The sequence below is a fragment of the Rhinolophus ferrumequinum genome, unplaced genomic scaffold, assembly GCF_004115265.2.
Source record: "Rhinolophus ferrumequinum isolate MPI-CBG mRhiFer1 unplaced genomic scaffold, mRhiFer1_v1.p scaffold_84_arrow_ctg1, whole genome shotgun sequence".
Taxonomy (NCBI): domain Eukaryota; kingdom Metazoa; phylum Chordata; class Mammalia; order Chiroptera; family Rhinolophidae; genus Rhinolophus; species Rhinolophus ferrumequinum.
Window position 1 is genome coordinate 288,023 of NW_022680440.1, and position 25,479 is coordinate 313,501.

The 25,479-nt window shown below is 43.3% G+C and overlaps 1 protein-coding gene across 2 annotated transcripts in view; it reads right to left on the reverse strand.

The window, feature by feature from the left end:
* The window catches only part of ERCC3 (ERCC excision repair 3, TFIIH core complex helicase subunit), a 46,266-nt gene that overhangs the window by 14,180 nt on the left and 6,607 nt on the right, over nt 1-25,479 (reverse strand). For both annotated transcript variants that reach the window (XM_033102318.1, XM_033102317.1), the window contains 4 exons: nt 20,553-20,737; nt 17,515-17,717; nt 10,121-10,217; nt 8,955-9,072 (listed from right to left, as the gene is read on the reverse strand). In XM_033102318.1, the coding sequence (XP_032958209.1) occupies nt 8,955-9,072; nt 10,121-10,217; nt 17,515-17,717; nt 20,553-20,737 (603 nt within the window). The remainder of the gene's footprint in view (nt 1-8,954; nt 9,073-10,120; nt 10,218-17,514; nt 17,718-20,552; nt 20,738-25,479) is intronic.

A 25,479-nucleotide genomic window follows, 5' to 3' on the forward strand; every position in this document is an offset into this window, starting at 1 on the left:
AAAAAATCACTGCCAAGACCCACATCAGGGACCTTCTTCCTATGTTTTCTTGCAGGAGTATTACATTTTCCAGTCTTACATTTAAGTCTTTAATCCATTCAGAGTTAATTTTGTGAGTGGTGTAAGATAGGGGCCTAGTTTCATTCTTTTACATGCAAATATTCAATTTCCCCAGCACCATTTACCGAAGAGACTATCTTCTTTCCACTGATTATTCTTGGTTCTGTTGACAAATTAGTTGACTATATGCTTGGGTTTCTTTCTGGGCTTTTGATTCTGTAACATTGGTATATTTCTGTTTTTATGTCCGCACCACACTGTTTTGATTATGATTTCAAGCTATGTTATAAGGCTATAGTAAAGTGTGATGCCTCCTTTGTTCTTCTTTCTAAGGATTGTTTTGGTTATTTTGAGGACTTCTGTGACTCCATATAAATTTTAGGATTGTTTTTTTCTACCCCTGTAAAAAATGTCACTGGAGTCTTGATAAGGATTGCACTGAATCTATAGATGGCTTTGGGTAGTATGGACATTTCTACAATAATAATTCTACCAATTCATTTACATAGAGTATCTTTCCATTTACTGGTCTTTGATTTCTTTCATCAGTGTCTTGTACTTTTTAATGTAGAGATCTTTTCACCTCCTTGGTTCATTTTATTCTTAAGTATTTTACTGTACTTGATGCTACAGTAAATGGGATCATTTTATTTGCCTTTCAGATAATTAATTGTTAGGGTGTAAGAACACTAATGATTTTTTTCCTTTAAAGTTTTGGGGGGAAACAATTATTAGTAAAGTTACATAGATTTCAGGTGAACAACTCTGTAATACATTAACGATATCTCACATTGTGTGTTCACCACCCAGTCAGTTCTCTTTCCATCACCACACATGAGATCCCATTTACCCTCTTCTATAACTCCCCTCCACCCTTACCATCTGGGAACCCCGAAACAATTGTCTATGTCTATGAGTTTTTGTGCTTTCAGTTCTGTCTTGTTCTTTTGTTGTTTGCGGTTTATATACAACATATCAGTGAAATCATATGGTTCTCTACTTTTTCTGACTTATTTCGCTTAGCATTGTAATCTCAAAATCCATCCATGTTGTCACAAATGGTACTATTTCATCTTTTCTTACTGCAAAATAGTATTCCATTGTGTGTATATGCCACAACTTCTTTATCCGTTCCTCTATCGAAGGATATTTAGGTTGTTTCTATGACTTGGCCGTAAACAAAGCTGCAATAAACATTGGAGCCAACATGTCTCCTGGATAAATGTTTCCAAATTTTTTGGGTAGATACACAGGACAGGGATTGCTGGGTCATATGGTAATTCTATTTGTAATTTTTTTTTTTAAGAAAGGATAAAACTGTATTAATTGTAGTACTCAATATATACCAATAACAAAAGATGAATACATGTCACGTTTGACTTCTGCAATTATGAGGTGCTCAAAGTGGTTACCATCAGCATCTAGAGACTTCTGTTTTTTATTTTTTATTTTTTTGATACTTCTGATTACGGCAAACTAATGCTCGAGCAACGTTGACCAACGTGTCCACTTGTATCACTGCACATGCCATTTCAGTTTCTTCATACAGTATCATGCATCTCAAACTTATCACAAATAGGTGCAATTTTTGGGGTGTGTTGGAGGTTCTGTTGCATACTCATGCCTCCATTTTCATTGTACTTCCACAACGTTCTCAAATTTCAAATACCACTTCAAAATGGTCTTGTGCTTCTCAAATGACAAAGGTGCTGCTCTATTTGTAATTTTTTGAGGAACCTCCACACTGCCTTCCATAGCAGCTGCATCAATCTGCATTCCCAACAGTGTATGAGGGTTCCTTTTTCTCCACAGCCTCTCCAACACTTGTTACTATTTGTCTTGATGAAAGCCATTAAACTGGGGTGAGGTTATATCTCATTGTGGTTTTTATTTGCATTTCTCTGATGATTAGTGATGTTGAGCATTTTTTCATATGTCTATTTGGCATTTGTTTGTCCTTGTTGGAGAAATGTCTCTGCAGGTCCTCTGCCCATTTTTCAATTGGGTTGTTAGTGTTTTTGTTGTTGAGTTGTATGAGATCCTTGTATATTTTGGATATCAGCTGCTTATAAAAAGCGTTGTTTGCAAAAATCTTCTCCCATTCACTTCGTTGCCTCTTTATTTGTCGATGGTTTCTTTTGTTGTGCAGAAGCTTTTAAGTTTGATACAGTCCCATTCATTTATTTTAGCTTTTACTTCCATTTCCTTCAGAGTTAAATTCATAAAATGCTCATTGAACCTAAGCTCTACATGTTTAGTACCTATGTTTTATTTTATGCAGTTTATTGCTTCAGGTCCATTTTGAGTTACTTTTGGTCCATTGTGACTGGTGATAGCAGTCCAGTTTCATTCTTTTCTACATGGCTTTCCAATTGTGCCAGCACCATTTACTCAAGAGGCTGCCTTTGCTCCATTGTATGTTTTTTGCTTCTTTATCAAAAATTATATGCCCATATTTATGTGGTTTTATTTCTGGGTTCTCAATTCTATTCCATTGTTCTATGTGTCCCTTTTTCTACCAAAACCATGCTGTTTTCATTATTGTTGCCCTGTAGTACAAGCTAAAGTCAGGGAGTGTGACACCTATGGCATTGTTTTTTCTTGGGATTGCTTTGGCTATTCAGGGTCTTTTGGGGTTCCACACAAATCTGATGATTTTTTGTTCCATTTCTTTAAAAAATGCCATTGGGATTTTGATTGCTTAAATCTGTATATTGCTTTGGGTAATACAGCCATTTTAACTATGTTGATTTTTCCATTCTATAAGCAAAGGAATGTCTGTTCATTTCTTGGTGTCTTCTTCACTTTCTTTTAAAAATGACTTATAGTTTTCAGCATATACATCTTTCACATCCTTGGCTAAGTTTATTCCTAGGTATTTTATTCTTTTGCTGCAATTGCAAAAGGAATTGGTCTTTTTAATTTCTTTTTCTGAGATTTCATTTTCAGTATAAAGGAATGCAATGGACTTTTGTATGTTGATTTTGCAGCCGGCAACTTTACTGTATTTGTTCATGTTTCTAATAGCTTTTTGGTGGCGTCTTTAGGGTTTTCTATATAGAGCATCATGTCATCAGCAAAGAATGACCATTTAACTTCTTCATTCCCAATTAGAGTGCCTTTTATTTCTTTCTCTTGCCTGACTGCTCTGGCAAGGACATCCAACACTGTTTAAAAGCAGAGGTGACAGGGGACAGCCCTGTCGTGTTCCTGAACGTAGAGCAAAGGGCTTCAGTTTCTCATTCTTAATTATGATATTGGCTGAGGGTTTGACATATATGGCCTTTATGTTAAGGTACTTTCCTTCTATACCTATTTTATTAAGAGTTTTAATCATAAATGGGTGTTGTATCTTGTCAAACGCTTTTTCTGCATCAACTGATATAATCATATGCTTTTTGTCCTTTATTTTGTTTATGTGATGTATCACATTGATGAATTTCCATATATTGAACCATCCTTGTGCCCCTGGGATGAACCCCAGTTGGTCATGATGAATCATCTTTTTAATGTATTGTTGCATTCTATTTGCTAGAATTTTGTTTAGGATTTTGGACTCCGTATACATCAGAGATATTGGTCAGTAGTTTTCTTTTTTTCTGTTGTCCTCACCAGGTCTGGGTATCAGGGTAATGTTGGCCTTATAAAATGAGTTAGGGAGTAGTGTCTCTTCTTCAATTTTTTGGAAGAGTTTGAGCAGGATTGGTATTAGATCCTCTTTGAAGGTTTGGTAGAATTCACTAGTGAAGCCATCTGGTCCCGACTTTTGCTTTTGGGAAGGTTTTTGGATGACTGATTCAATTTCGTTACTGGTGATCGGTCTGTTCAGATTTTCCAGTTCTTCAAGGTTAAGCCTAGAAAGGCTGGCTATATGTTTCTAAGAAGTTGTCCATTTCTTCTAGGTTATTGAATTTGGTGGCACATAGTCCTTCATAGTATATCGATCCTTTGTATTTCTGTGGCATCTGTGATAACTTTCGCTTTTTCATTTCTGATTTTGTTAATTAGTGTCTTCTCTCTTTTTATCTTAGTGAGTCTAGCCAAGGGTTTGTCAATTTTGTTAATCTTTTCAAAGAACCAGCTCTTTGTCACATTAATTTTTTTCTATTGTCTTTTTATTCTCTCTTTCATTTAGTTCTGCTCTGATTTTTATTATTTCCTTTCTTGTGCTGACCTTGGGTTGCATTTGTTCTTCTTTTTCTAGTTCTTTAAGGTGTAATGTGAGGTTATTTATTTGGGATTTTTCTTGTTTCTTGAGATAGGCCTGTAATGATATAAATTTCCCTCTGAAAACTGCTTTTCCTGCATCCCAAACATTTTTGTAGGATGTATTTTCATTCTCATTTGTTTGCATGTATCTTCTGATCTCTCCTCTTATTTCTTCTTTCACCTGGTGATTCTTTAAAAGTATGTAGTTTAATCTCCACGTATTTGTGGTTTTTCCTGGTTTCTTTTTGCAGTTGATATCCAATTCCAAAGCCTTGTGATCAGAAAATATGCTTGGTATGATTTCAATCTTCTTAAATTTGCTGAGGCTAGTTTTATGCCCCAATATATGGTCTATCCTTGAGAATGTTCCATGTACAGTAGAAAAAAATACGTAGTCTGACGTTCTAGGATGAAGGGCTCTATAAATGTCAATTATGTCCTTTTCATCTAATGTGTCATTTAGAGCTGCTGTTTATTTATTTTCTGTTTGGATGATCTATCCATAACTGTCAATGATGTATTTAGGTCCCCTACTATAACTGTGTTTTGGTCAATTTCTCCCTTTAGTTCTGTTAATAGCTGCTTGGTATATTTCGATGCTCCCTAACTGGGGCCATAAATATTGCTGACTGTTATGTCTTCTTGTTGTATAGTCCCCTTTACCATTATGAAATGTCCATCTTTGCCTCTTGTTACCTTTTTATCCTGAAGTCTATTTCATCTGATATCAGTTAGGCTACACATGATTTTCTCCGGATACCATTTGCTTGGAGTCTATGCTTGTCCTTGTAGCTGAGATGTGTCTCTTGGAGACAGCATATGGTTGGGTTTAGTTTTTTGATCCAATCTGCTATTCTGTGCCTTTTTATTGGTGAGTTCAGTCAATTGACATTTAGGGTGATTATTGATATGTGAGGATTTCCTATTATTCTATCATTAGCTCCCTGGTAAGACTGTGTCTCCATTGTTTCTTTGCCTTTTTGTTGTTGTCTATTATTTCTGTGAGGTTGTAGTCTATGATTTTTCCCTCTGTTTCTTCTTTTATTACGTTATATATTTCAGTTCTGGAGCTTTTTTGAGTGGTTACCAGGATGTTCATGTAAAAGAAAGTTTCATATTGAGAGTATTCCATTTTCTTCAGCATTCTTACCTTTTTTCATTCCCATATTCCGGTTCAGGCCTTTACTCTCCCCCCTTTGTTTTGGCTGCCACAAATTATCCCTATTGTTGCTGGTCCAATAGGCTCCTTCAGTATTTCTTGTAGTGCAGGTCATGAATTAGAAAATTCCCTCACCTTCTATATGTCTGGAAAGGTCTTTATTCCTCCTTCATATTTTAAAGGATATCTTTGCTGGATACATTATTCTTGGCTCATAATTTCTCTTTCAATAGTTTGAATATTTGGTTCCACTCCGTCCTAGCTTGTAGAGTTTCTGCTGAAAAATATGATGATAATCTAATGGGCTTTCTTTTGTAGGTTACCGTCTTCTTTTCCCTGGCTGCCTTGAGGATTCTTTCTTTGTCACTGATTTTTGACAGCTTCAGTACAATGTGCCTTGGAGAAGGCCTGTTGGGATTGAGGTAATTAGGTGTACTATTTGCTTCTTGGATTCGAGGATCCAGTTCTTTCCACAAGTTGGGGAAGTTCTCATCGACTATTTCTTTGAATATACTCTCTGTTCCCTTTTCTCTTTCTTCTCCTTCTGGTATGCCCATTATTCCTATATTGCTCTTTTTGATGGAGTCAGAAAGTTCTTGTAGAGTTGTTTAATTTCTTTTAAGTCTCAAGTCTCTTTCTTCTTCCATCCGTGTCATTTCCAGGTTTCTATCTTCGATAACATGATTCTTTCCTACATCTGGTCAACTCTACTACCTCAGCTGGCTATTTGATTCTTAATTTCTTCTACTGAGTTCTTAATCTCCAGAAGTTTCATTTGGTTTTTTCTTTAAATTTCAATCTTTTTGGAAAAATGTTCATTTTGTTCTTTGATTGTGTTTCTGAGTTCATTACACTGCCTTTCTGTGTTTTCTTGAATCTCACTGAGTTTTTTCAGAACAGCAATCTTGAATTCTCTGTTATTTAAGTCACATGTTTCCGTATCTTTAAGTTCATTTTCTGGAGACTTTTCATTTCCTTTCCGAGCTGTCTTGTTGCCTTGGTTATTCATGGCAATTAATGGTTTATTATTTCTCTTCCTAGACATCGACAGGAGTGGGTTCAGCAACAGGTTGATAAAAAGAGGTCTTTCTTTTGTTTTCCGGTAGGTGTTGGTAGAATGTTTTATTCTCTCTCACACTGTAGTGTTATGTTTCCTCTACACTATTCTGGCTTCTCACACAATGGGGCAATTCCCTGGAAGGCGGGCTTCTCTGTGAACAGTTCACCTGGGTCATAGGGCGCCGCCTCTGTGGGGGAATATGGAGAGCTTCTGAAGTTCCAAAGCTCTTCCTGCGCCAGATTCAGAGCCCGTGTGTTTCAGCAGCTCTGTTTACTCCTTCAGGGATCCGCCCACCAGCAACCACCACCACAGCCAGGCCTGCTTCCACAGCTCCCTCCCCTTTGCCGGGACTAGTTGCACGTGGAGTCCGTGTCTGCCGACCACAGTTCTCAGAACTCCAAATATTCTGCTGTTTTGATCTGACACTGCTACTGTTCCGCTTCTAGCATGGGCACGAGGGGGCGGGGTGAGCTCTGGGAGGGTAGGGAGGCGGTGGCTAGTCTCAGTGCCTAAGGCTTCCATTCTCTGCTCAGCAGTGAGGGCTTAAACCACTGTTTTCAGCCTTCTTCCCTCAGTCTTTGCTCCAAGGTCTCTGCTGTGAGTGTTGGGTTCAGCCGTATTATATGCTGTCCCCTCAGCCCTGTGTGCCATAAGCGGAACCCCAGCAGTCCAAGTTCTTCCCTGTCCGGCAGCTGCGGTAGTTTCGGGATGCAGCGAGCTCGGAGCACTGAGCTAGGTCTGCGTCCTGTGCCCGTGCGGCTCCGTCTCTGCACTTCTCCCTTCCCTCCTGCCTCACTCACTCGCACAATTTGCCCACTTTTAAGTGATTTCAGTAGTGAGCCTCTTCATCTTGCCTGTCTGCTGAGCAGGGAGACCTTTGTGGAATTAAAGTTGTTCAATCTGTTGTAAATTCCAGGGGAGATTTCAAAAGGCTCACCTCCCACTGCTATTTTTATGACGTCATTCCACTATTGATTTGTATGTTAACTTTGTATCCTGAAACTTTACTGAATTTGTTGATTAGATCTAACAATTTTTTGGACTTTCTGTATATAAAATCATGTCCTCTACAAACAAAGACAATTTTACTTCCTCCTTTCCAATTCTGATGCCTTTTTTTATCCTTTTTTACCTGACTGCTTTGGTTAGAACTTCCAGTACTATGCTGAATAAAAGTGATGACAGTGGGCATCTTTGTCTTGTTCCTGATCTTACAGTAAAAGTTTTCAACCTTTAACCATTGCTAGTTTGCTAGCATTTGGTCTGCCAGTATTTTATTGAGAATTATTGCATCTACATTCATCAGGGATATTGGCCTATAATTTTCTTTTCTATACTTTTCTGGCTTTGGTATTAGGATAATACTGGCCTTGTAAAATGAGTCAAATGATATTTAAAAAGAATAAAATTCTAATCAAATTTCAAAGGGGTTTTCAAATTATATTTTTATCTTTTTTGGTGTGTGGTGAAGAGTAAGGAATAAGTGATATATTACTTTCACATATGCTTGTCAGTTTATAAAAGCTACAATTTATCCAGCAGCCTACTATATTTTGTTATGCAAGTCTCGTTCCTCATAATAATCCTGCAAGGAAGGATTGCCACTCCTACATTAGATAGGAAACCAAAGCTCAGACAAACTACTTGCCCAAGGTTTGGTGACGAATTCCATGCTTGTTATTTATAAGTTACCCTGTCACTATTTTAAACAACATCAATTAGCTGCTTCTTAAACATATTTGAATACAGCACGATTCCAGCATGTGCTCACTGATCTTGTCATTTTCAAACATCCTAGCAGTCCAGATGCCTCCTAAGTGAATTCCTTGAGGACAGGGCCTGTGTCCCAGGAGGATGCCATCTCTTAGCAACCATGTCAGTCTCTGCCATGCCCACAATTGAGGTCTGAGCCCTTTACCACAGTTAACAAGCAGAGAATCCACGCCTTTTGCTTCCTCATTCACTGGGCCTGTGATGCCCCGTTGCAAGCTATGACTCAGGGCACCACGTTTCACAGGCGTGAAGGGAGGTATCCACCTGTGCTTGCCCAAACTGTTCCTAGCAGGCCCTCCCCTTACTCCTAACTGGAGGTCCAGGGGACAGCTTCCAGGTCTCACCCTTCCACTGGAGGCCCAGCTCTGCTTTCTCCTTTCTAGGTCCACATCACTAAGCACTGCTACCCAGGCTCCTCTTACTGTCTACCAACACAAGTGCTCAGCTTAGAGAATATCCATGTGAGTTCTAGGCGGTTGCCATGGAAAACACCCACATAGTCACCCCCAAGGCATGAGAAATAACAAGGGCCCAGGAGACCTCGGTAGGTATGCCCTCCCTGAGAGTATACCTAGCCCAGGAGCTCAAGCTTGCCATCATGAATGCACAGGCAGTTTTTCCCTACCCTCTTCCTGTCTGAGGTGGACTAAAAGGAGAGACCTCCTGGAGCAAAATGGGGAAGACCGTCTTTACCTTTTTTGGCTCGGAGCACTCGCCCTAGCCTCTGAGCCTCCTGTCGCCGGGAGCCACCGTGAGATGAGATCTGAATGAGAACATTTGCTTCTGGGAGATCAAATGATGTATCACCCACCTACAGAAATGAAGCAGCTATGTGTCTGGGAAGGTTTTTACATATGAGACAAAAAGAAAAGAAATTCAACTGGCCTCAAATTTAAATTTAGAAAAACAATCACCATCCTCTCCTCTCTGTACCATGGTCTTTTGGAGGCAGGAGGCCTCCAAAGTGTGAATTCTCCTGAGAGGTGTCCTAAAGCTATCAGGAGCCACAGTCACCACCATCTGTCTCAGCCACATTTCCAGTGTGGCTAGGGTCCCCAAAGACAAGAGGACCCTATCAACAGAGGTTCTGTCAGTGATTCTTACTTTTTGCTATAGGACTAGGACTGCAGAAAACCATCCACACTATTAACTGGAGACCAGCAGCACATGTCAGACACATGACCTAGTGGGGGCCACTGCCTGCACTGGGTTGGATTCTTACTGGGAAGCTGCCTCAGCTTGGGGGCTCCAACCATCTAGATTCCCCCACAGACGTCAAAGTTTGGTGCTTATAGACACAGCCATGATCACCTGAGGTAAACCTCATTTCTTTTGGACTCTGGGTCTTTTTCAATATGAATGACTATTCTAAACAGTTGGGCCACAGCTTCTAATTGCAAATTAAAACCATCACCAAGCTGGCCGTATACGAGTTTGCACTGTGCTTAGCTTCACCACCACCAAGGCTCACCGGGAGCCTGGGCAATGGCTGCCCATGACCCACAGGAATCTCCCAGCTCCACAGAGAGAACCTCATCCAAATACCTACTTCTGCCAGAGTATAAAAGGGAAAAAAAATGAACTTTTTTCCCTTTTATAAAGTAAATACAACTTAAAATTCCTGTACCCAAAAAGAGGTAGGAAAAACTTTAGTCAAGCAAAAGGACTTCATAGATTATGCGTAATACATAAAACCCTAAATCTGCTTCTTCCATTCCCCAGATACTGAACATGTGAAAATGAACACTGACACATGATGCTCTTTCAACAAACACCAATTCACTGCCCAGAAATTACCCAGTGCCCCCCGATCCTGGGGGTTGCTGGTACCTCACCACCACACTGCATGCCACACGGACCTTGGATATGAAGATGGTGTTGATTTTGGGATTGTGCTTGAAATTCTGCAGAATCTGCATCCTTTCTCCCTGGGAGGTAGGACCATAGATATAGGGTCTAGAGAAGAACAAAGCTGTATTAGGAAGAGCAAAGAATCATTCCTCAATTATCCTGAAAAACACATCAGGGAAAAAAGAGCTTCTACAAAGTTCTCTTTCCTAGGAAGTCCCCTGTCATGCACAAATATCAGGAGACCCATAAAAATGAGTGGCAATATACCCTCCCAACCACCCTTCCAACACACACACACACACACACGCGCGCGCACACACACTTCATCCCCTCCCCACTGAGCTGAGGTTCAAGTTACCATTCCCTTTGGGATTCCCTTTTTTACATTTTTGGTTTTGGACTGTGCTCTTTCCTGCTTTAACGCCTTTAGCTCTAAGCTCAGCGTCTATAAAAAGAGAATCCTCCAGACTTCATGAAGCCCAATGGGAGTGGCAAAGGAAATATTGTTATTTGCAAACAAGTTTGGAAGCAACTGTTTCCAAATGACACAGGCATTCCTCAAGGCAGGAGTAGAAAGGAACAAACTTTTCCCCACTGACCTCCTATAACACTAAGTTCACAACTCTTTAATTCCCTGCTCTCTGCCAAAGGGCACAACCCTATCTGACGGCCTCATTGGTCATCACCTCTTGGCACCTGGCAATGCCATTCTTCTGCCATTCACGGAATGACCTGGTTTCTGTAGCTTCCCAGGGGTAATAACAGTGAATACGACGACGACAACGAAGAGAACAGCTATCAGGTCTACAGGTCCCATCCACATCAAACAGTGCCCAGGGAAGGATCAGAAGGCTCAAGTTTTGATCCTCCACACAACGCTTCCCACCACTGTGCCAGAAACTGCTAACGGATGTACCTGAAATAGCAAACCCACTGCCTATGGGGAAGTTGGGCAGGACCTTGGGATAGCTGGACACAAAAGGCTGATGTCCTCCAGTCATCCCAACCACTGCAAGCTATTACACGAGTGTTCAGGACACCACACTAATCTTATTATTTTCTATGTGTCTTATGCTGTGAAAAAGGTTGGGAAACTCCACTCTTCAGAAGAGCCTGTCTCTCGATACCCAGGTTTTTAGGTGTTTTTCCTTCCACCCCATCATCAGGAGAACACAACAGAGCCCTCAGTTTCTGAAGGTTTCCCACACAGGAAATGAAACAGAAGACGAACCATTCTTCAGAAGAGCACCTAACATTTGTTGAACACCTACTAGATGATAGGCATGTGGATCTTCCAAGGTGGGTGGTGGTAAGTGCACCTGACAGAGCAAGAGGAGGCTGAGACAGGTGAACACTACTCTTGAGGTCACACAGCTAGGAAGAGTTGCTGGGAGTCACACCCAGCATATCCGACTCCACAGAAAGTGTCCCACCCACTGCCTTACATACCACATCACCTAACAGGCCCTCCTGTGAAGTACATTAGTGACATCTATTCCTTCTTATCAAGACCGGAAGCTCGGAGACTCCCTGCTGCTCAGGATCCAAAGGATCATTTTAAAGCAAGAAAACAAGACAGAGAAGAACACTTCTTACATTTAAAGGCCAGAGGTACACAAAATAAAGATAAATAAAAGCTGTAATTATCTTTCCGGCATCCATGAGATTGCCACGACCTGCTGCCCTTCACTATGCCAGACAGGCTCAGATTCCACAGTGCTGGTAAAATCGGTGTCCCTGACCAGGCAGATAAGCAGGAGGCTACAACCAAGGGACAAGCCTCAGGTGTGTTCAAATGTAGGTGTGGGGACGAAACCTGAGGAAGGCTCCAGGAAGAATCTGGACAGAGTACTAAAATGGGGGTTGCGGCGAGAGGGGTAAGGAGGGAATATGACACAGTAAATATATGCACTGTCTTATTGCCCTCTCGTATTGACACTAATGTGGCAGTAAAGGACTAAAAAGACAAAAATCCATTTCCGGTCAAGATTGCAGAGTAGGTCCAAGCTGTGCTCACCTCCTCTCAGGACATCAATTACAACTGAACTACAGAACAACCATCACTGAGAATCACCTGAAGTCTAGCTGAATCAAAGCCCTACAACTACAGACATACAGAAGAAACCACCTCAAGACTGGTAGGAGGGGCAGAGACACAAAACAGTCTGGTCCCACACCCGCATGTCACCATTAAAAATCAGTACGGATGTCTCGGCTGTGGAGGTTTCCCCCAGAAAAGAGAGGGGTTCCCACCCCATACCAGGCTCCCCAGCCCAGGGTTCCAATGCTGGGAAGAGAAGTCCCCACACTTCTGGCTGTGAAAACCAGTGGATATTGGGGCTGAGTGAGACAGAGGGCAGCTGGAGTCCCAGGCCCACCTCTTAAAGGGCCCGTGTACAAACTTACTCGCTGACGGACTCACTCACTCTGAGCTACAACGCTGGGGCAGTAGCTCGAAAGGTGCCAGGGACACCTGAACAACCTGGCTTTAGTGAGGGCTGAGGGGGAAGCTTTCTTTAAGATGGAAGGGATGGCAGGAGTCATTGTTTCTCCCGGTATGCAGACCCAGGCAGACCCCACATCTGAGTCTCCATTAAACTGGCTATCACCTTTCATCTGTCCTGCCCTAGTGACTCCAGGAGACCCCACTCCACCCAACTTTTGGGCAGCCCATGCCACTTTCAGTGGCTTTTTCGTACAAACAATCTGTTTTAGCTCATGTTGCTAACTTTCATAAAATCTCTCTAAGGTTCGCAAAACCCAAACAAGCAGCATCTGGCTTCAGCATGATCCATACCTGTGGTGAGCAGCCCTAAGCCTGGCACTAGCAACAGGCAGACTCGCTTCTCAGATTGGCCTCTCGAGGCACCTCTAAGCCCAGTGTGGGCAGTGGCCGTCTGCGGGTTGCTATGTGGCTCATCCAAGGTGGCCTCAGGCAGGGCACAGACTGCTGCTAAACTTGGCCTGCAGCAGGTTGCTCCCAGGAGGCTCCAGGGCTGGCACACTGGGTGGCAACCTTCAGAATAAGCCAGGGCATCACCTGGCCGCATCCAACGATGACACACCAAAAGAGCAAATGGCACAGGTACCAGCACCCTGCTAAAGTGAACCCTGCTCTACCTGTAGAGTCAGCCCTTGCACTACAGCTTTTCCACTGTAGTCATGGCTAGTCCTCACAACCAATCAGCCTGAGGGCCAATCCCTCCCACTGACGTACAAACAGTGAGCAAGGCACAACTACAACAGGAGGGCACACACAACCCACACAAGGAGGGCACACACAACCCACACAACCCACACACGGAGTACTCGGCTCTGGTGACCAGAAAGACTGTGCCACTGGGCCCCACACCTACTACATAAGGCCACCTTGCCAACACTGGGAGACATAGCAGATTTACCTAATACATAGAAACAAACACAGGAGGAAGCCAAAATGGGGAGACAAAGAAAATGTCCCAAATAAAAGAACACAACAAAGCTCCAGACAAAGAACTAACCAAAATGGAGACAAGCAATCTACCAGACAGGATGGGCAAAAAATAGTTCATGAAAATGTTAACAATAGCTGAGGTAGCAATGCTTATACCACACAAAACAGACTTTAAATCAAAGGCTATAACAAGAGACAAAGAAGGACCTGGTAATCCCACTTCTGGGTATTTATCTGAAGAAACCCAAAATGCTATTTCGAGGGGACATGTGCATCCATATGTTCATTGCAGCATTGTTTACAATGGCCAAGATGTGGAGGCAGCCTGGGTGTCTAGACGTCAATAGAAGAACAGATAATGAGGAGGTGGTACATATGCACAATGGAATACTGCTCGGCCGTAGATGGGAATGCGTCCTTGCCATCTGCGGAGGCATGGATGGACCTGGGGGGTGTTGTGCTGAGTGGAGTATGTCAGACAGACAAAGACACAAGCAATGTGATTTCGCTTATATGCAGAATCTAAAGAACAAAAAACAAAACAGAAACTCGTAGATACAAGAGAACATTTTGATAGTTTCCAGACTGGAGGGGGGTTAGGGGTGAGTGACAAAGGGGACGGGATTAGGAAGTGCAGATTGGCTGTTATACAGTAATCACAGGGATATAAAATACAACATAAGAAATACAGTCAATATTATTTAATAACTATGTATGGGGTCAGATGGGTACTAGATTTGTTGGGGTGATAGATGGGAGGAGGATGGGGGACAGGGTGGAAAAGGTGAAGGGATTAAGAAGTACAAATTGGTAGTTACAAAACAGTCATGGGGCTGTAACTAAAGCATGGAGAATACAGTCAGTAATATGGGAATTAACTATGTACAGTGCCAGGTGGATACTAGTCAGAAGGATCACTTATTAAATTATACAAATGTCTAACCACTATGCTGTGCACTTGAAATTAATGTAATATTTAATGTCAAAATAAATAAAGTGTGAAAAAGACGCAAACCCACAAGGGCAAAGATAACAGGAGAAGAAGTAACAGCAGAATACGGGAGTAACACCAGGGAAGTCAAGACGCAGATGGAGGCAAGCATGGTAAATGAGCTAGGGACTAGAGAAAGCAGAAGCCCAAAGCTGGCAGGAGGGAAGGCCAATAGAAACCAGTGCACCTTCTATGCAGCACACAAGAGCATTTGGGAACTAGTCACCAGCTTCCTCTAAAGGAACGTGGTGGGGAGGCTGCAGACATAGGACTGGCAGGGTGTGTGTATGAGGAATAGCAGCGAGGAGTACTTCCTCACACCTGGAAAAAACCTAAAGGCTCACTTCCTGGACTCTGAGCAGGAGCTCTGTACTTAGGAATCTCAGGCACTGCTAAGGGCAGAGGCAATGAAAGTGAAGAATGAAGGGGACCTTCCACCACCACCAAATGAAGAATGAGGAGACCTCCCCCCACACATAAAGAATGAAGGGGACCCTCCCCCACCACATGAAGAATGAAGGGGATCCCACCACATGAAGAATGAAGGGGACCTGCCCATCACATGAAGAATGAAGGGGACCCCCCCACCACTTGAAGAATGAAGGGGATCCCCCACACACACGCTGATGGCCAGGAGACCAGAAGACACATGTCTGGAGAAACTGTCCCCCACAAGAGAAAAGACCCAGAGATTTAGCACTTGGCAAGCTCTTGAAAAATTGCCAGGTCCCTGCCCAGTCATGCCATGGTGAGGTGCACAGGTCCGCAAACCCGCAAAGCTATGCAGGAAGGCGAATCGACTTTCTAGTGACTGGCTCTTAAACAAGAAAATACGACCAAGGGATACCAAAAATCTGAAGTGCTCTGAAGGTGAAACAATCAAAACAAACAAAAATTTGAAAAAAAGACAGACTGTGTAGGGAACAGAAGAAAGCTTTAAAAGCTTTAACAGCTCCCCGCCAGAGAAGACACTGTACTCATGAAACAAGAACAGTTAGCAATAAAGAACACTTGGAAATTCACAAAAGCTTCAACAGAAGGGTTGGAAGACAAAAGGGTAAAAAATAGGAGAAAAAAGATCCATTTGGAGAAGCTGTTTAGAAGATCTAACATCTTACCAGCAGGGATTCAAAAAAGAGAGACCAGAGAAAACAGAAGATGAGTAACAAAGAAAAGACAAACTCTTGACTGAAGCACATGAGTTTCCATACTGAAGGGGTCTACTGAGGGCCCACCACAAGAGGATAAAAAGACAACACTAAGTAGACAATGTTTTGAAATCTCAAAAAAGAAAACAAAGATTCTGAAAGCTTCCTGAGAGGGGAGCGCACAGGCACAAGCAATGACATGCAGAGAGGGAGGAGTCAGCAGGGCAGCCAGCTTCCCAGCAGCTGCACTGGGGTCCCGAGAGAGAAACGAACTCTGCCTGTAACACTCGGAGGCCCAGCCAAACTACTGATCAAGTGTGATGCTGAATAAGGACATCTGCAAGCAAAGTCTTAAAAAATTTTCCTCCTATGTAAGTTCTCTCCGGAATCTACTGGTGAATCAAGTCACTCATCAAAATGAGTGACCAAAAAGGAGGAAACGGGAGATATAGAAACAGGGGCGGGAGTACAGGGAATACACAGGACGATGACAGAGGGAAGCCCAAAGATGACAGCTGGGCAGCATCTCTAGTCCTAGGGAGCAAGCAGGCCAGAGCAGAGCAGGACCAAGTGCGGCAAGGATCCGACCAGGGAAACAAAGAAGAAAGGGACTGAGAGATTAGCTGACAGGTCTGACCCTACTGAGAGGGAGTTTATGGCTGCATGAAAGGTCTGAAGAGGAGTAATTAAGTGGAGAGAAAACCAAACAAAAGCAAGAATGAGGCAATTATTAACTCCAGAAAAAAACAAATGTTTACAAAAAAAGAACATGTAACCCTAGTACACTATATGCTTGGTTTGAACAATATTTATACCATAAAATAATGTAACATTGAATACTAACTTAACCCCAAACATACTTGGGAACACAGGGGCCAGAGGAATGGTGTATGAAAGAGCTAAATTCTCAACTGCCGTAGTAGGAAGTTAATAGGTCACTTCTATAATTAATAATCAAGAAATTGCTATATAAATTATTACTTAGCAATACGAAGGTAAACAGAGAAGAGTTGAAAGTGGCTGCCTCTGGGGAACAGGAATTGTGGGTGGGAAAACAGGTACAAAGAACTCCTGTTTTTCATAATAATCTATGTTACTCCGATAAAAAAATTAAATCTTTTCTAAATTAAAAAAGGTGCGATTTCAGAAATTTAAGAAACTTAATCTTTCTGTGTCTGTTTTCTCATCTATAAAACGGGAACAATACAATGACCTCATATGCTGAGGTGAGGATTAAAGCACAGCTTGCTAAAGAAAAGGTAGTCTAAATGCATTCTTCCCTCTGCATTCTACCCCACAAGAACGAAGGCCAGTCTCCAGAGGGCCGTGCCTTCTTCTGCTCACAGCAGCTGAAGCCCTCTGTCAGTACAGCAGGAAGGTCGGTCCTCTTCCTCCTCACCCTGGTGGGGCTGCAGGCTGGGGAGGACTCTGGTGGGTGTTTCCTAAGAAGCTCTTTCTCAACGCCAGGCCACACCTGGATGCTGGCCCAGGCTGCCTTGCCTTCCTGGTCCCTGGCCCACCTAGAATGCTCACTCGGCCTGACATTCCCAATGACAACTCGTGCCCACCTTTGGAGCCCGGCTGTAGAGCAGCACGACTCTAGCCCCTGGTCCCTGTGCTCAGGGTGACCAAGCTCCCATATCTACGTGCTCTAACCTGACTCCAACCACCTGCTCCTCTGTCTTGCCTGGTTTCTGGGACGGGGGACACAGGATCCTTTAGATCCTAGGAAATTCCTGAGAGCTTAGAGAAAAAAACAGGGACCTTCTACACTCTCACATGGGGAGGTACACTGGCTTTAGAAGCAACACCTAACTTCCCCACCCTTACTTGTTCAGCCGAATGGCGTACTCCTTCAGGGCAAACACGTTATCAGCAAAGACAATAATCTTGTCGTTCCTCCTTTCGTGGAACTTGATCAGAAACTGGCAAGCTCTGAATTTGTTGGGATTCATGGTATACAGCAAGATGCGCTTCTTGGTTTTGATTGCCACGTACTCCCTGTAAAACTCAGGAGACATCGGGCACCAAACCTGTGATACAGTAAGAACCGGGGATCAGTTTCCAAGTTTAAACATCACCTGATTGGAAACTTCTGAAGACCATTCATTTAGCAAAATTAACTTTAAAACAAATTAAAACAAAACCAATGGTATGTGATTATCTCAGTATAACTGCACACACACACACACACTCACAAAACCAAACCTAGTACCTAAAGCTGAACCAGTACACTCTTTTGTGTTAATCGGTTCACAAAGATTTTCAAAGATATCGATATCCAGGGAATTATTTTCATAGCAGCTCCAAGTGAGGGAAACCAGAACTCAACCAGTGATGCGAGCAATACTTCCCACTTAGATCACACCCGACACACAAGTCCACACACAGCACTGCATGCAGAACAGCACACACACATCCTGGCTCTGTCTGTTGAGTGAGCCTGGCAACGAACACACCTAGCACCCAGATCCTGGTGTGTTAAATTACATTCTCTACTGAAAAGCTCCGTGGAGAAAAGGCTGATTCCAGGGCCAGGGCAGGGCAAGTACCAGATGAGTCAGAAATATTTTGCTGGGCCAGAAAGCAAGGAAGTGCTTAAAGAAGGATGGGACATAGAAGCCACCTTGAAGGTAGTCCCCCCACTGGTCACATCTGAGACAATCTGAGCATCCAAATCAGAATGGCAGTAACACTCCAGAGGGCCTCCTCTGTGCCAGGCTCTATGCTTGGGCTGCTAACAAGCTAAAGGAAGCTCAGGGAAGTATACTTAAGTGCTATGAGTTTTAAAGGTCTCAAGGCTGTGTACACATATAAAGAGCCCTCGGGGAGCTTTGCACTGGCATAGGCCACAAAGCCTCCACTGACGGACTCCAGTGCCACTTCTGTGTGATCACCACAAACCACTTCTTCATGTTGCCACCACTGTGGAATTATCTGCCATCACTATATGCCAAACTCGGTGCTGAGCTCAAATCATTAAGTTTTGCTGTTAATGTTTTCTGGTTCCCTCTGGGTCATATCCTGTAATAACTCCTACTTCTTTATAACCAAAGCAATTCTCTTTCCACAGTAAAATCTTTAAAATCCTGCATTTCGCAGACTATGAAACATAAATGGCAAAAAAACATATAAAAAGATTCTCAATGTATTTAGTAAAAAAGAAAATACAAATTAAGACCATAAACGAATACCATTTCACACTTACGGGGTTAACAAAAATTAAAGGAAAACAATTCAATATTAGGTACTAGAGATGGAGCGACCTCACTCGCCAGTGTTCAGTGTTAAATTGGTACCGTCACTTTGGAAAACAGAGTTTCCCGTGACGTGACTAGGAAAGTGGACATCTGCAGAGTCTCTGACACCACAATGCTATTGCTAGGTGTATCTGCCAGAGCAGTGGCCTTCAAGCTTGGATCACTCTACATCACAAACTAAACATTCACACACACAGTTTTAGGAAATAACATATACCCTTAATACATATTATGCATTCTGTTAGATTCTATTCTATCCTGGTCATGACCCACCAAAGTGATGTCACCACCTACTACAGGGTCAGTCCACAGTGTGAACAAGTTTTAGAAAAACTCTGACACAAGCGTCCCAAGAAACAGATACAATATTTGCAGCAATATTGTCATTACAGCAAAAACACTAAGCTCCAAATTTACAGAGACAGAAAATAAATCAGAGGCTAGCTAGGCGGGAGTAGAGGTGGGGACACATTGCAAATGGTCACTTCTGGGATAACGGAAATGTCCTAAAACTGGATTGTGGGGATAGCTACACAACTCTACATTTAATAAAATCACAGAAGTTATAAATCACAGTACTTACTTACATAGGTGAATGTCATGGAATTTAAACTAAACCTTGGTAAACCTGTTAAAAAACTTACCAACCCAAATGTCTGTCAACATTAGAAAAGATTTTTGTATTTTTACTGCTGTGTAATATTCCATTACATACCAAATTGTGGTATATTTGCACAATGGAATAATACAGAGCAATTCAAAGGAATGAATTACAGCTATGTTCATCAGCAAAAAAAATAATGCATTATGCAAAGAATAAAAATACTGAGCAAACAAGTCACACAACATACATAACCCGTTTCTATTTGTACGAACAGAAAGATTAAAAAAAGGCAAAGCGAAACAACATATGTTTACGGAATTATACACAGGAGGTAAAATAATAAGGAAAAGCAAAAGAATGACAAAGCTAAGCTCCAAGACACTAGTGCCCTGGCAGGGGTCACGCAACTAGAGAGGAACAGAGCCCCCAAGGTCCTGGCAGTGCTATCTCCTGAGATGGGTGGTGACTGCACAGACACAACTAAAGGGAAGGGAAGCTTTGCAACAGAGCTAGTCTCCTGCACAGGGTCCTCACACTTAGCTTTACCCACCCTTTCAGGACAAAGGCCACCCTACTGTAGCCATCAAGTGACAGGCATTTTAAGGTGCGAGAAAGGATTTCTGTTGTTGCTTCTGAACATGTATTTTTAACATATACCTGTGCAGGTATTCGTTATACAACAATATTGGGAAAATGTCTTCTCAGAAATAATATGATCAAAGTCATAGGCACCTTCTGGGTGAATCAAAACCAACAGCTTTTGGCGCCTGGGCATGGCCTGGGTGAAGGTGGGCAGGAACACGCTACAGAGCTCCCTTTCAGAAAGGAGGAGCGTGGCCTTGGAGCTGGCCTAGCCTGCATGAGCAACTTCCCTTCACCGTTGACTGGCCGCCCCGACAGGGTTTTGTCTCATGCCTGGGCAGTGGCAGAACACCGCCGCTCACAGGAGCCTGAGGGGACTGCATGAGGGCCTGACCGTGGGTCTGAGTCACGTCCCAAGCTACCTCTGCACACTGGACTTTCGCGATGTAGCCGACGTTCTGCAGCTCCATCCAGTTGGCTTCGTAGAGCTTGGGCCCGATCAGAAAATTTAAGTCGACAATTTTGTCATCTTCCCGGACGAGCGTTGCAGTCAATCCCAGCTTGCAGTGGGCCTGCACGATGGTGAGCACCCGCCGGAACATCTTGGCTAGGGAAACAATTGGCGAGTCACACTGTCACTTGTTTAAATGCTCAAGTACTACACACAGCCTTGCAACGTACAGTGGCCTGTGACATTACATGGGCTCAGCCCTGGCTTTCTGGACCATAGGAATCTGGCTCTAGAAAGGAATGACAGTATGGGAATGCCAAATCATCCCTGCTAGACCTCAGCAAAAGAAGGCAGGAAAGAGCAAGAGGACAAGAGGGAGAAGCACCAAGTTAGTGAAACCAAGTTAGAGCTTCCGGAAGCTCCAAGTTAGTGAACCCCATGCTCTTCCCACCACTGAATCCCGCTCCGCCGAACCCCATGCTCTCCCCACCACCGCAGACCTGTCAGCAGGAGTACCAACAGCAGCTTGAAACACGAACTACAACACTCAGCATGCCACTGAGCTCTGAATTATGCAAGGGATTTGTTCACCCTGAAACCGGCACCTAGGACACCTGGGAGATGGCTGGGTATCTGGGGGGTCAGAGGAACAAAATGATCTGCTCAGCTTCCTACCTTCTCAGAAACCAAGAAGAAAACAGTGAGAGTTGAACCCAGGCCCTCCACCCACTTCAGGAAACTCCCTTTTCCACACTCCTCCAATTAGTTTCATTTTGGTCAACCAGCAACTTCCTGTCTTCATTTCTTTGGAAATGTTCTACTTCTTTTGATTTATCAAATTAAATAAACACATAAAAGTGCATGAGATATTAATTTTAAAAGACCTAATTTACGAGTTACCATAGCTCACCTTTTAAAAATTCTAATACTTGACTCTTGAACAACAGAACTTTGAACCACATGGTTACATAAAGGTTAACTGTATTTCTGACCCAAGGTTGGGAATCTGCGTGATTCATAGGCTCACTGGTGTCCCTAACCTCCGAGTTGTCCAAGGCTCAACTGTTCTCTGAAGGAAGGTTAAAGTGTTTGAGTGATACTTACCTTGCAATACAATTAAATAAAGGTAAGGTTAATGATAACAGTGATTAACAATCTGACGAATGAGAGGTCAGACTGCACCAAAACTCAAACCAAAAACATAAGAACAGTGAAATGAGGGCTGGCTAACACCAAGTAAATGTCCAGGTCTCATGGAGTTTCACATACTGAGGCCTAATATGGTTTGCACACATGCTTGGAAGACAAACAAAAAACCAGTGTCAGAAGTACCTCCAAGGACTGTGCCAGTTCCAAAAAAGGGTGGCCAAGGACTCCAGACCAGGACCCCCACATCAGAAAGACATGGTAGGCACGACCCTGGAGACAACGACCTAATGTGGGTCCAGGGAGGCAGCACTGGGGAAAGCCCAGGGATCATGAGCCCCAGGGAAGCACAAGTCAGACCCTGCCTGGTTACTGCAGACAGAAACAAGCCCTCCCTGGGGCAGCACCGATGACACTACGCTCTGACAGCCATGACGGCCATCACAGGGAAAGAACATACATACAATGAAAGGTACAGCTTGATAAATTTTTCCAGATACATATGCATTATCTGTGGAACCACCCAGATAAAAAAGAGTGTTCTGAATACCCAGAAGTCTCTGCTCTGACTCCTGTCAATACTAGCACTCTCCCTCAAGGACACCATGACTGACTTCAGGTATCAGCGAGGACGTCTGCCTCCTTTTTGAATTTCATAAAAATGGCATCACAGGACATACTTTTTGTGTGTCGCTTGTTTCACTGGACATGATGTCATGGTTATCACCTGACATTTATTTGTGTGACTCTGTTTGTCCCTCCCACTTTTGCCAAGCACAGTGCCTGCTACTTAAAAGGTTCTCGATAAATACTTGTTAAAAGAATGAAATTGGCACAGTGCCTCCCATGCATTAAGCGCTTAATATATGCCAAGTGCTTCTTGCCAATATATGCCAAGAACTTATTAATACAATGGCCTGACAGGGCTCCTATTGGAAGATCTGTAAAAGAACACAGCAGTCTTTATCTTTTGAGATAAATCTCAACAACGTGGTAAATATTTAACAGTCCAGGAACTTATTCTGATTTGCTAGAATTCCCTTATTTCACATTTGCTCTGGTCTGGTGAGCGTGGTCAGGCCATGGGGCTTACAGGGCCTGAACTCAAAATTCATTCAGAGCTGTTTGGTTTCACTCTTCTATCCAACCACGGACAAGATGACCCAGGGGACCACAGGGAAGATACAGACACAGATGGTGAGTGTGAACTGTGGGGCACACCGCTATAACCTCACTACCAGGTAACCAATCCCAAGCCTGGCTGCCACCTTCTGGGGCCTGGGACCCAGGTTAAAGAGGAACACCAACATATACTAACTACAGCCTCAAGCCTTCCTAAACTTCAAACACAGATGATACGATTTTCTGTATCATCAATTTCCAATCCAATCAGAACTAATACCCACCCTCTTCCAATTTATTTTTCTTTTAGTTTTTAAATTATTACACAGTAAAACTGACCTTTTCCTGGGGGGTGGGTGGGATCGGTTTTATAAATTTTAACACATGTACAGATTTGTGTAACCACGATTATCAGGATACAGACCAATCCATAACCCCAAAACCTCCTGCATGCCCTCCATTTAGAGCCACACCCTCCTCACCCCACCCCTGGCACCCACTGATCTGTCCCCATCACTACAGTTTTCTTTTCAAGATGTCTCATCAAAGGCATCACACGCTATGTAACCTTGGGGACTGGCCAACCCCACAGTGAGCGGCCTGAGATTCCGACAGGCGGCTGCACGCAAGTGTCTCCCTTCCCACTGTGGAGCAGCGCTCCCAAGGACAGACGCACCATCCAGTCACCCACTAACAGGCATGGCGCCTGCTGCTAGGTTTTGGAGATTAAGACTAGAGCTGGAATAAACATTCACAAACAGGTTTTTGTGTGAACTGATTTTTCATTTCTCTAGGATAGACACCCAGGGGAAGGACTGCGGGGTCATGTGGTAATTTCCTAATAAATTGCCAAACTTTCTCAGAGCAACTGCACATTCTGCACTTCCTCTGGCAATGTGTGCAAGTTCCCATTGCTCAGTACTCTGTCAGTACTGGGTATCGTCCGTATTTTTCATTTTAACCACTCTAATAGGTGTATACTAGCATCTCACTGTGGTACTAATTTGCATTTCCCTGAGGGCTAATGATGCTGCTGTCTTTTCAAATACCTATTAGCATCTGTATATACTTTTTGGTGAAACGTCTATTCATGTCTTCTGCCCATTTTCTAATGTTGTTGCCATTGCCTGAATGTCCAATAGGCCATCAAATTAACATGTCTAAAGCCAACTCCTCAATATCGTCCTCCAAACCTGCTCTTCCTGTAGCTTTCCCCCTCTCTGCTAATGTCCACTCCCTCCTTCAAAGTGCTCAGGCCAAAAACCTTACAGTCATCCTGTACTTCTGTCTCTCAGCTCCCACATCCACCCTGTCAGCCTCACCTTCACAACACATCCAGAATTAGATCACCTTCGTTCTTACTGGGTCAAGCCTCTTCTTGGGGTTCCAACCCATGTAGCAGCTGCTATCCTTGCTTCCTTCAGTCTATTCCAGCACAGAAGCCAGGGTGATGGTTTCCTAGCACCAAGTCAGACTATGTCACCTCTGCTCAAATTCCTCAAATGGCTCCCTACCACTCAGAATATAAGTCTTACCATGACCTACGAGGTCCAACAGGATTTGCCCCAACACACTACTCTGCCTGCCCCTCTCCAACCTCGGCTTTGCCTGCTCTCCTCTCTGTTCTCCTCTAGTCACAGGGCCACCATGCCAAGCACTTTCCCGCCTCAGAACCTTGCACCCTGTTCCTTCTACCTGAGAGACCACTGATCTCTACCTGTGGCGTAGACATCTAGGTATACTGGGGACATCTAGGCATTTTCAGATACACAGATGTGCTCATTAAATAGAAAAAAACAGATGCCAGAACCATTTCACAATATTTTGAATACTCCATGTGAAAATGCCTCTGATTTCATTTCATTCACAGTATCTCTAACTGACACTTCATTTACCAACAGTTTGTCTGATCAAGAAAAGTTTGCCTGGAATAAAAGTGTCATGCGGGGTGTCATGCAGGGTCTCAGTTCCCGCTCCCCACATAAGAACGCAGGACATGGTAAGGCCAAAAAGGAACACCCATGGAGCCATCGGTAGGGGAGTCATACCACTATAGTCTCCCTGGCAGCTGGGCTGGAGACACAGGAAGCAGGAGCCACACGATCCGCAACCCGCTCTCCACCGCTTACTAGCTCAGCCACCATCTTCTTGCTAGCCCCCTCGTTCTGCTAAGGTAGCCACAGCAGTTATATCAGTGTCCAATGGCTCACTGGTTACAGCTGCCGGCCATCTGCTACCCAAGCCAGCACCTTTCCACGTGAGGCCAAGAGCCTGGGAACTGCACTCCTGACTCTGTCCCCATAAAAAGAAACACACTATACATGCACGTTACAATGTGGATGAACCATTATGTGAAGTGAAAGAAGACAGATACAAGAAAATACACCTGATTTTGTTAATATGCCGGATGTTCCCAGAAACGGCTATGGAGCAAGAAAGCCATTCGGGGCTGCCTGGGGCCAGTGAGGAAAACAAGAACTACAAATGAGTGTGAGGGAGAGATTCTAAAACCAGACCACGGTGACCGACGGCTGCACAACTACATAAACTTACTAAAACTCTTGAGTTGTATCCTTATAGTGGGTGGATTCTAGGGTATATAAATCGCATTAATGTAGCTGTTTTAAATA